This window comes from Salvelinus alpinus, chromosome 30 (assembly GCF_045679555.1).
Source record: "Salvelinus alpinus chromosome 30, SLU_Salpinus.1, whole genome shotgun sequence".
NCBI classification, from domain to species: domain Eukaryota; kingdom Metazoa; phylum Chordata; class Actinopteri; order Salmoniformes; family Salmonidae; genus Salvelinus; species Salvelinus alpinus.
The window spans coordinates 43013655-43025867 of record NC_092115.1 but is presented as its reverse complement, the minus strand read 5'-3'; the positions used below and the strand labels follow the sequence as shown (position 1 = coordinate 43025867).

Sequence of the window (12213 nt, the reverse complement as noted above, 5' to 3'; positions counted from 1 at the left end):
AAAGCATGATTCAACTGGCATCATTTTTTATGGAGATATACAAACAATGTCAATTGAAAAAAGGTACAAGGAAACACAGATCATTTGTAGTCATTCCAGCTTCAGTTTGAAGTGATTATGTTACTGTAGCTGTGTTGTTGGCTAGCTCCTCTGAACTACAGTGTCCTGACAAGTGGGCATATTTTCTATGCCAGGCGAAGTAGCGCCTCATCAGTTCATTGTTATGGATGTATCCAAATAAATGTCACTAGAAAACAGCTGAAACAAATGCAAATGCAGGGAACTTTGTTGTTATTCTGGCTGCACTTTTTTGACGTGACTGTACGTTAGCCATAATTGGCTAGCTAGCAAGCAAGAGATAAGAAACGTTGCCAGCCAGTATGGCAATGGAACATTTAGAACGAACGACTGGGTCGCGTCCATAGATACAGAACAACAAGACTGAACGACTGGGTCGCGTCCATAGATACAGAACAACAAGACTGAACGACTGGGTTGTGTCTCTAGCAACCCTAGATTTGTGTCGGGACTATATCTTGTGGAAGGCTGAAATAGTATGAATAAATGATTCAAAATAAGGTTTTTAATGAAAATATACAATTTTGGCACGAGCCATCACCCGTGCCAAAATATCCTCCAAACACCGGCTTCTCTGGCATTATCCCTTAAACATCCCATGAAACTGTGGTTCGAATAATAATTACTGAACATACTCATAACACTGCCTACATTTGAAACTCGTTGATATCGGTGAAAAAGGCATTACATGTATTTATTTTGTAATTATAATCAATATTTTAACAAAATTAATGTAATCAATTTCGGATGAGTTATTTATCAAGTTGATACGGAGTTTGGTGTTTAAGGGTTTTCTGTAAACCTTATTCATTTTTTACGGTACTGAAGTTTTCCGTGCATTGGCCTGCCCTGCGAATCAAAACTGACCCGTTCATCGAATTAAGACGTCGAGGGAGACAGGAGCTGGAATCGTCTTAATATTACTGGACCGGGTTGGAGAAAGCTCGCGGAGGCCTTGCAATCACCCAAATGCCGGGAGACAGGTCCTGGTTGCCGCGGGCGGCACTTGCGCCCTTCCCTTCAGCGCCACCGAGCCCTTATCACGCCAGCGGGCCCCACCAGCCAGAACCGGCGCGTTTACTGGGTTATAAATGTAGCTCTTCGTGTCAAAGGGTGTCTAATGCGGACGAAATAGAGCGGAGCATTCAACGATGTTTCAAACTCATTTTGCAGGACCCATTCATTCTAGACATTGCGCAGAAATGAGTGATGGATTGGTTTGTCAGTGTCATCGAGTCTAGGAAGGCTATGAGTGAGATTAGGTGCTAATTGCTGTGATTTCCATACGATCATTTTAGAAAGGCCTACTGTAGTAGGCCTACACACAAATTATATTAATAAAACGTATTTATGTTACTCATTTGGAAATCAATCATTTTATTTCTGTTTTGGTCGTATTGAATTCAGTTAATTCAACACATTTTAGAGCGAGGGATGCCTAAAGTCAGACGTCTGTAAACTACAATAATTGTAACAAATTGTAGGCTTAAAACTGATGAATGTGTGACAAATTGGCAATTCTAATGCTAGTGACAAAAATGATTAAATAAACTGTTAAGTTAAGTGAATGAATGTGTCATTTAAAAAAAACTTTTGAGCATGGTTAAATTGTGTGGAATTAAGTTTAAGAAAAAAAAAACGATTCATATTCGAGCATAGATATATGTTTTATTTAGAAAGACATATAAACGATATATGAAATTCGTGTTGCAACACAAGCCAACATTTTTTTTGTCTGTAAAGGCTGTTGTTTTGAAAACGAATAACATAACAGTACTTTGATCAAGGAGTTTTCCACGGTTTTACAATCATGTGAATTGTGCAGTAACAAAACCGGAATCATCAATACATATTTTCCAAAAATATCATACACTAGTGTTTCCTCACATAGCGTCTGTTAAAATGAGGGAAAGTGCATTCATAAACGACAGTGCTGCAAAAAAAAAAAAAAAACTCTTGAAGTTGGAACGCAATCTTGTCATCTCTTTTGTTATTTTCTGTTTCACTGAATGTTGCATAGTAGGTCTGTAGACTACACAAGAACACGAAATAGATCAGTCAAAACCTTTTTTGCAAGGGTGCCGTTTTTATAGTCACACATAACATGTCAAACTGTCAATTGAAACATGGTCGGACACTGCCACAGCAATACAATTCCTTTAACTCTTAGGAGAGTATAAGGAAAGAAAAACACCTTTTTAAACAGCAATTTGCCAGCTCCAACCATAATCTAGCCTTCGTAAACACCTGTGTTGTTTTTCATGTTTAAAAAAAAATAATCTGGATGAAACACCGCAGCAGTTATTTAGTTTAGGATTTACGCATTAGACTTGGATACACGTGGGTGAAGTTCAGGTATAGGCTATACAAATAAAACGCTATCAAGGCTTGTCGTTATGGTGCTTAAAGAGACTTGCAGGTGTCCCCGAGTATTTCTCCGCGCAGGTGGCGAGTGCCGAGCCCGTGAAGGGGTATACGGCAGCCTGTCCAAAGGGTGCAATAGGGGTAGGGATGGGCGAGGTGATGCTCTGTCCCTGGTTCAGATAAGCCACCAGCCGCCTCATCTCCTCCAGAGCCTGAGCTTGCATGAGGATGTAGTTCTTTGCCAGGAGGAGAGTGGCTATTTTGGAGAGTTTCCTCACCGACGGGCTGTGCGCATACGGGATCACAGAGCGGAGGCCGTCCAGTGCGTCGTTCAGGTCGTGCATCCGTCTCCTCTCGCGCGCATTGATGCTCAGGCGCAGAGACCGCTGCTCTTTGGGCTTCTTGGAAAGAGGACCCCCGTGTTTGTCGTCGTCGAATGCGGAACCCCTCTTCCGGGGGTCCAGAGGGTCGAAACGGTCGTCATCGTCATCACTGGTCTGCTCCCCGCCACTTTCGTTGGACTTGCCCGTCTGACCGGAGAGGAAGTCGGCGGCCGGTGTGAGAGGATACCGCCCTCCAGGACTTCCAGTAATGTGGCCAGGTCCAAAGCCGAAGGCGGACTGGCCGTATCGCTGCGTCAGGTCCAGTAAAGTGTCGTTGCTGATGGACTTCAGCAGATTCTCTTCCCCAGCATTCATTTTCTCTTCCACAATAAGGACTAATACAAAATGCAGTTCGGTCGAAACTTAATTTATCGTCTTCCTCCGTGTCGTTATTTTTTTGTGGAGAGGGTTCGCACACTACTCGAGTCCTTCTCAACACACTTTCTTTGTGGCTCTTCAGAACAGTTGCGGTGAATGGACTGTATTCAGCCCCACTTGACGTTCCCCCTGCGCGCATATACGTTTAAAAACCCTTCTGTAATTGTGTGTTTTACGAAGCGACATTAAACGCACGGAAATAGTGGCCTGGGTGAGAGACTGGAGCGGTGGCCTCCTTGACGGGTCCTTGTGTGCTTCTTGCCCTCGCCCTGGGCAGACTGTGACTCGCGCTCCATCCCACTCGCGCGTTAGTAGGAACGCGAGGCCCGTTGGGATAATCTATCTGTCCAATCAGGGGGGCGTTTTAATTACTATAGGGTAGAACGCTGGTATGATCCTATTTTCGATTAGAATAATGATAATTGCAAGACAAATTTACACAATAGCTTTCGCCTATCATTTTGAGTTAGTCTATGTTTGACAATTGTGGTGGGCATCCTTTCGTTGTCCCCATAAAACACCCATATACCCAGAGTGAAGACAATCCTAAGATGTTTGAAACTGCACCGTTAGGCTACTTTATGCAGGCTGCAAACAGGCTATGACTGTAACACTTTCTTGATGTTTTGACAGTAATAGCCTATACTGTAAAACTAACACTAAAGTACTGTATTCATTATTTACAGTAGATTGCAATAAAGGGCAATGCACTCTGGATGATTTTAGGCCTAAACACTAAATCATACCCTAAATTCCAAAGAACCGTTGGTTTAACAGTACATTACTGTAACCACACAGCATTGTGGGAATGGCAACTGACAACTTTTTCAAACCATTCTAATTGACAGGATTGAGAGACATTAAGGATTACAGTAATGCACTATACTGTTGTTTTATGGTAATTTACATGCAGCCAGTTGCCTGTAAGTTTTACAATGGTAAAAAACGATTACAGTAACAGTATTGTATACTGTAAAACACGGTATGGTAACATATGGTACCTTATTTTAGGTAATTTACAGGCAAACGGCAGCCTGTAAGTAACCGTAAAAACAACAGGAAAGGTTTTACAGTGTAGGCTACATTTAATTTAAAAAATATCGTAAGTTTGTATGATCACAATGTTATGCAAATCCAACTCCTCAAAAACCCTGCAGGTGAAGTGTTCCAATTCACATATTGATGCATTTTATGCGTGTACAATTCAACTCCAAATGTGTAAAGTTCAGCTCCAGATATGAAGATATTCACTTTTAGATGGAGGCTGATTCTTCCTGCTTGACCTGTGCATTGTTTGTCTAAACTCAAAGGGTTAATAGCATACAGATCCCACAGGCATGCCAAATAGCCTACAATTGAACAACACAAACACATTGTGTAGTAGGCCATATTTGACCATTTATCTCTGTAGGTATACCGCACAGTGGTCCACAACGAATATCCAACAACAGCTTACATGAGGCCCATGCAAGCTGGCAGAAGAAAAACAACACGCGTACAGTACATTTTTCACAATGAAAGACTAGTGTGGCTTTTTCATGACCATGGACAGCTCCAGTGACGTGTGCTTCAGCCCAGAAAAAAAAGAAGGGGAGGGAGAGAGAGCGAGAAAGAGAGAGAGCTGCACCCGGTGGGTAGTAGCCTATTAATTGCGTAACCTGGCCGGGCTCCAGAATCAGGGCTTATCGGAGGAAGGGAGGCCCACGGCGGGGTGGTTCATCATGCACATTAACAGCATCAACACCAAATGCGCTCACGGACAGGGGCGACGGGGAAATGCACTGGAAAACATGGCATAGCACTGTTGGATTTCTGGAATACATTCAGTGTCTTGCTAACTTTGTTGCATCATCACAATACATAGCCTAGCTTTTCCCAAACATTTATTACAGGGACATGGTGATTAGCTATATAAAGAAACACATATCAATCTAAGTAACAGAAGTGCTGTGAAAGTGTCATCCCAAATAGACTATCCATGTTTGTCATTCATGCTTTTCTAAGAGAGTTGACTAAAACATACCAGTAGATTAAAGTAACAGATGATAAGCCCAACATTCATAGCAGTAAAGCTAAAAAGGTCACCATTAGCAGATCCCAATCACATACTTGTTTTCTACTTTATGGTTTCAAGATCTTTTACCTGGTCACCTTTGCTTGGTCTTTTTTTAAGTCCGGCTTGAAGTTAAATGTACTTGATACAAAGCATTTCAATCGAATTGTTGATTGATTTATCCTCTACAAGTCTCCTATCCCATCACTCCAGGCCTGCTGAAGCTCCACGTCCACTGACCAGATCATAGTATGAGAGGAAAACACTGTCACCTTCTGTTCAGAATCACTCATTACACCATGGTTGTCTGAGTGCAGCAAGCACATAGGAAACATGCTCCAACTACTTGAGTTTAAGGAGTGTTCATAATGTTTATAATGTTTATGACAGGTGTAAATTGCCAACCTTGGCTTTATACCTGTTCAAACAACAGACTACAGGTGGCAGTATGTTCCCTTTCAGTTTGTATACCAACACATCGAAGTAGTAGAAGAAAATGGACTACTTCAAAATGGAGATGGCCTCAAAGGCCCAGCCCATGCGTACACAGACACCATAATGGGACAGATACAACGTTGTGATCTCTAAAGCTGCAATACAAAATGTCAACTCCCTCAACACAATATTTCAAACTAAGTTCGGTAGTTGTTTCGAGTTTGTATGGATACTGTCAAAATAATTCGCTGGAATTTAGTCAGTCGGAATTGGAATCATTTCCTCAAGTCTCACCACATTTGTTTCTGTTTTCTGTAACATAGCCAGTAACGTTGTATTGTATTCCATTGGCTGAGACGCCGATTGATTGCCAGCTGTGAACAAACCCACTTGTAGCTTGATGGGGATACACAGGAAATATTGGAAATGCAGATATTACTGCAAAAATACAAAATTGTCGCTGGAAAAGAAGATGTACAGGTTCTTCTCAGGTTTTGATGCTACCGAAGTTAGTTTGGAGTTTTGTTAGAGCATTTCAGCTTTGCTAACATCGGATATTGAATTGCATTGATTTTTTAGGACGATGCTAAATCATGCTAATTACTGCCTGTAGCAAAGGTAGGCATAAACAATGCATTATTGTGGATGCCACTGGCCTGCAAGGTAACATAATTTCACCCAAACATGTCGATTGGATGAACAATCTCTTTAACCACCTCTTAAGGATCTGACCCTTTAAAAAAAAAATTGGGCCTAAAATTACATACCCAAATGTAACTGCCTGTAGCTCAGGACGTGAAGCAAGCATTTGAAAGGAAACACTTTGAAGTTTGTGGAAATGTGAAATTCATGTAGGAGAATATAGCATATTAGATCTGGTAAAAGATAATACAAACAAAAAAACATGCGTTTTCTATATATTAATTTGTTCCATCATATTTGAAAGGCCATAATATAATATTGCAGTTTAGGCGCAATTTGCATTTTGGCCACCAGGTGGCAGCAGTGTGTGCAATGAAGCATTGCAATGCTGGACAATATTTTGTATCAAGTCTGTCCAAATGTGCTGAATTGGTCAATTGATACATTTTCAAGTACATAACTATAGAGAACATACAACAATTATATGGTAATACAACATTATGGCAAGTAAGCAGGGTTTACACCTGTTGGTTTACAACGGCCCTTGAATGAGTAGGTTGTTCTAAAACTTTTGACCGGTAGTGTACCTTAAAAAAAAGGTAGGGGCATGGATCATAAAACCAGTCAGTATCTGGTGTGACCACCATTTGCCTCATGCAGTGCAACACATCTCCTTCGCATAGAGTGGATCAGGCTGTTGATTGTGGCCATGTGGAACGTTGTCCCACTCCTCTTCAATGACTGTGTGAAGTTTCTGGATATTGCTGGGAACTGCAACGCGCTGTTGTACACATCGAACCCGAGCATCCCAAACATGCTCAATAGGTGACATGTCTGGTGAGTATGCAGGCCATGGAAGAACTGGGACATTTTTAGCTTCCAGGAATTGTGTACAGATCCTTGCGACATGGGGTTGTGCATTATAATGCTTGAAACATGAGGTGATGGCGGTGGATGAATGGCACGACAATAGGCCTCAGGATCTCGTCACGGTATCCCTGTGCATTTAAATTGCCATTGATAAAATGCAATTGTGTTCGTTGCCGGTAGATTATGCCTGCCCATACCATAACCCCACTGCCACCATGGGTCACTCTGTTCACAACGTTGATGTCAGCAAACTGCTTGCCCACACGATGCCATACATGCTGTCTACCATCTGCCCGGTACAGTTGAAACCGGGATTCATCCGTGAAGAGCACACTTCTCCAGCGTGCATTTGTCCACTGAAGTCGGTTACGACGCCGGACTGCATTCAGGTCAAGACCCTGGTGAGGACGATGAGCATGTAGATGAGCTTCCCTGAGAAGGTTTCTGACAGTTTGTGCAGAAATTCTTTGGTTGTGCCGAAACCACAGTTTCATTAGCTGTCCAGGTAGCTCGTCTCAGACGATCCCACAGGTGAAGAAGCCGGATGTGGAGGTCCTGGGTTGGTGTAGTTACACGTGGTCTGAGTTTGTGAAGCCGGTTGGACTTACTGCCAAATTCTCTAAAAAGGACATTGGGGACGGCTTATGGTAGAGAAATAAACATGAAATTCTGGTGGACATACCTGCATGCCATGCCAAATGCACGCTCCCTCAACTTGAGACATTTGTGGCATTGTGTTGTGTGACAAAACTGCACATTTTTGAGTGGCCTTTTATTTTCTCCAGCAGAAGGTGATCATGCTGTTTAGCGCACGGATCCCGTTAACGGGATCAAAATCGACAACATCTAGCGAAGCTGGAGCGTGCCCAATTCAAATTACAAAATTGTAATATTAAACATTCATGAACATACAAGTGTCCTACCTCATTTAAAAGCTTAACTTCTTGTTAATCCAACTGCGTTGTTAGATTTCAAAAGGGCTTTACGGCGAAAGCATACCAAGCAATTATCCGAGGACAGTGCCCCACTTCAAAATACTTTTCCAAACCAGCACAGGCGTCACAAAAGTAACAAATAGCGATAAAATAAATCACTTACCTTTGAAGATCTTCCTCTGTTTGCAATCCCAAGGGTCCCAGCTACACATCAAATTGTCGTTTTGTTCGATAAAGTCCTTCTTTATATCCCAAAAATGTCCGTTTAGTTGGTGCCAATGATCTCAGTAATCCACTCATTCAACATGCATACAAACTAATCCAAAACGTTACCAGTAAAGTTCGTCCAAACAAGTCAAACGATGTTTCTAATTAATCCTCAGGTACTCTAATATCTAAATAAACAATACAATTTAAGACGGAGAATAGTATGTTCAATAGGCAAGATAAATAACGATGAGCGGGCACCTCATTCACGCGAGCAACAGGACTACATATCTAATGAGAGACACCTTGGAAAAACTACAACTACTCGCTCATAAAAAATAAAATAAAAAACTGAAACCCTTTCTAAAGACTGATGACATCTAGTGGAAGCCATACGAACTGCAATCTGGGAGCTATATATTTGTATATCTTTTAGACAAGCATTGAAATGGACTGTGACCTAAAAAAAACATTTTCCGGATGGATTTTCCGCCATATCAGTTCTGTTATACTCACAGACATTATTTTAACAGTTTTAGAAAATTCTGAGTGTTTTCTATCCAATGCTACTGATTATATGCATATCCTAGCTTCTGGGCCTGAGTAACAGGCAGTTTACTTTGGGCACATCATTCATCCGAACTTCTGAACGTAAGAGGTTAATTAACTTCTTGATATGCCACACCTGTCAGGTGCATCGATAAAGTTGGCAAAGGAGAAATGCTAACTACCTGGGATGTAAATACTTTGGGCACACAATTTGAGAGAAATAAGCTTTTTTATTTTATAATAAGGATCTTTTATTTCAGCTCATGAAACATGGGACCATCACTTTACATTTTGCGTTTATATTTTTGTTCAGTGTATATGGAAAGTTGAGAAATTTATATAGTAGGCCTTCCCTATAGAAAGCTGATGGGATCCTCCTCTTTTTAATATAGGCCACCAAAACTGTTCTCATACAATTGCAAAAGGAACACTTATTTAATTCCATGCATCAATCAGCTATGAGGAGCTGGCCCTCGCCGCACAACAGGTGAACCCATTCCGCTCAAACTCTGAACAGCCGGGGCTCTCATGAAGTGTTTGATTTGATTTTCAATTGCATTTGCATTGGTGTCTGAGTGATTAGGGGGACAATAGAGATCTGAGTACCGGCCATTAGCGACTGGCTGTTAGCAAGTTTGGTAGGCTACTAATGACCATCAGAGGCATCAGAGCATAGTTAGGAGGAGGAGCATAGTTACAGTGACTCAACGGTTGTCACGCCCTGACCGTAGAGATCCTTTTTATGTCTCTATTTTGGTTGGTCAGGGCGTGAGTTTGGGTGGGCATTCTATGTCTGGTGTTCTATGTTGTCCTTGTTTTGTATTTCTATGTGTTTGGCCTGGTATGGTTCCCAATCAGAGGCAGCTGTCTATCGTTGTCTCTGATTGAGAACCATACTTAGGTAGCCTGTTCCCACCTGTGTTTGTGGGTAGTTGTTTTCTGTTTTGTGTGTCGTCACCTTACAGAACTGTTCGTTTGTCGTTTTTGTTGTTTTGTCAAGTGTTTCGTATTTTATTAATTTCTCGCCCAGGGGTTCCGCTAGCGGAACACCCACAACATTCCGCTGAAAAGGCAGCACGCGAAATTCAAAATATTTTTTTGAATTATGTAACTTTCACACATTAACAAGTCCAATACAGCAAATGAACGATAAACATCTCTCAATAGGGGGTGCTGTTTACACTTTGAAAAAAATTTGTTCCCAAATTAAACTGCCTCGTACTCAATTCTTGCTCGTACAATATGCATATTATTATTACTATTGGATAGAAAACAGTCTCTAGTTTCTAAAACCGTTTGAATTATTTCTCTGAGTGAAACAGAACTCATTCTGCAGCTCACTTCCTGTCAAGAAGTGAGATTTCTGAAATCGAGGTCTCTGTTCCAGGGTCGGTTTATAAATTCCCTTGTAAGCTATGGGGCTACATGCACTGCATACGCCTTCCCCTAGATGTCAGTAAGCGGTGAGACTTTGAATGGAGTGGATAGCACCATCTGGGGGAGTATAAATCCTCTTGGAACGGAAGGACCGACCTTTTCGACGTGGGGCCTGACGCAGGAGGGACACCAAGCATGGCGTCCTGAAAAACTTTCGGTTTAGCAGTTCTATATCTCCGGCTCTGATTTAATTAGTTTTTTGTCTTAAAAACTTCATAAGGTAGTTAATTTAAACCGACTTATAGCAGTTTATAGCAGTTTATTGCGATTTTCTGGAATTTCTTTGTCATGCGTCATCGCGAGTTGGACACCTCTCCGGCATATGGCTAACGTTAGCTGCTAATTACACGGTTGAAGAGGACATCTTTCAACCAAAAGACGATTGTTCTGGACAAAGGACACCTTGCCCAAGATTCTGATGGAAGCTCAACAAATAGTAAGAGGTCTTTATGCTATTAATTCGTATTTATGTTGAAAAATGTGAAACAATAATTCCGCCATGAATTGCGGTGCGGTCTCGCTTTAGCGCACACTGTATATCATAGTAACGTTAATTTTAAAAATCTAACACAGCGATTGCATTAAGAACTAATATATCTTTCATTTGCTGTCCAACCTGTATTTTTTAGTCAAGTTTATGATTAGTTATCGATTAGATTAGGTGCCTCTCCAAGATGGCGCCGGACAGATTGCTTGAAGTGTGACTACTAATCACAATGTGTAAACACGATTTGTGCCGTTAAATATGCACATTTTCGAACAAATCCTATATGCATTGTGTAATATGATGTTACAGGACTGTCATCTGATGAAGTATATGAAGGTTAGTCAAAAATTATATATCTTTTGCTGGTTTGTTAGGATCGCTAGCCTTTGCTGCTGGTAAACGGCTTGTGTTTCTGGCTATTGTGGTAAGCTGATATAATGCTATATTGTGTTTTCGCTGTAAAACACTTAAAAAATCTGAAATATTGGCTGGATTCACAAGATGTTGGTCTTTCATTTGCTGTACGCTGTGTATTTTTCAGAAAAGTTTTCTGAAGAGTATTTAGGTATTTGACGTTGGTCTCTGTAATTATTCTGGCTGCTTCGGCACTATTTCAGATTGCAGCTGCAATGTAGAACTGTGATTTATACCTGAAATATGCACATTTTTCTAACAAAACATATGCTATACAATAAATATGTTATCAGACTGTCATCTGATGAAGTTGTTTCTTGGTTAGTGGCTATTTATATCTTTATTTGGTCGAAATTGTGATAGCTACCTATGCAGGAAAAAAATTGTGGAAAAAAAAAGTTGTGTCTTTTGCTATCGTGGTTAGCTAATAGATTTACATATTGTGTCTTCCCTGTAAAACATTTTAAAAATCAGAAATGATGGCTGGATTCACAAGATGTGTATCTTTCATCTGGTGTCTTGGACTTGTGATTTAATGATATTTAGATGCTAGTATTTACTTGTGACGCTATGCTAGGCTATGCTAGTCAGCTTTTTTACTGATGGGGGTGCTCCCGGATCCGGGATTGGGACCAATTAGAAGTTAATCTACCCATCGTGTCCGATTTTTAAAATGTTTTACAGGGAAAACACAACATATATTTATGTTAGATCACCACCAAATCCAAAAAACACAGCCATTTTTCCCAGCCAAAGATAGTCACACAAAAGCAGAAATAGAGATAAAATGAATCACTAACCTTTGATAATCTTCATCAGATGACACTCATAGGACATCATGTTACACAATACATTTATGTTTTGTTCGATAATGTGCATATTTATATCCACAAATCCCGGTTTACATTGGCGCCATGTTCAGAAATGCCTACAAAATATAAGGAGGAATTACAGAGAGCCACGTCAAATAACAGAAATATT

The 12213-nt window shown here is 40.8% G+C and overlaps 1 protein-coding gene across 1 annotated transcript; it reads right to left on the bottom strand.

Annotated features, from left to right (window-relative positions):
• Positions 1-1726: 1726 nt before the first annotated feature.
• Positions 1727-3479, bottom strand: bhlhe23 (basic helix-loop-helix family, member e23). The gene has a single exon (XM_071376693.1). It carries the CDS (start codon positions 3138-3140, stop codon positions 2460-2462), a length of 681 nt encoding a protein of 226 aa, XP_071232794.1. The 5' UTR covers positions 3141-3479; the 3' UTR covers positions 1727-2459.
• Positions 3480-12213: the final 8734 nt, after the last annotated feature.

Bases quoted from the DNA above. Each gene is read 5' to 3' on its own strand.
- bhlhe23 (XM_071376693.1), bottom strand. From the start codon at position 3,140: ATGAATGCTGGGGAAGAGAATCTGCTGAAGTCCATCAGCAACGACACT.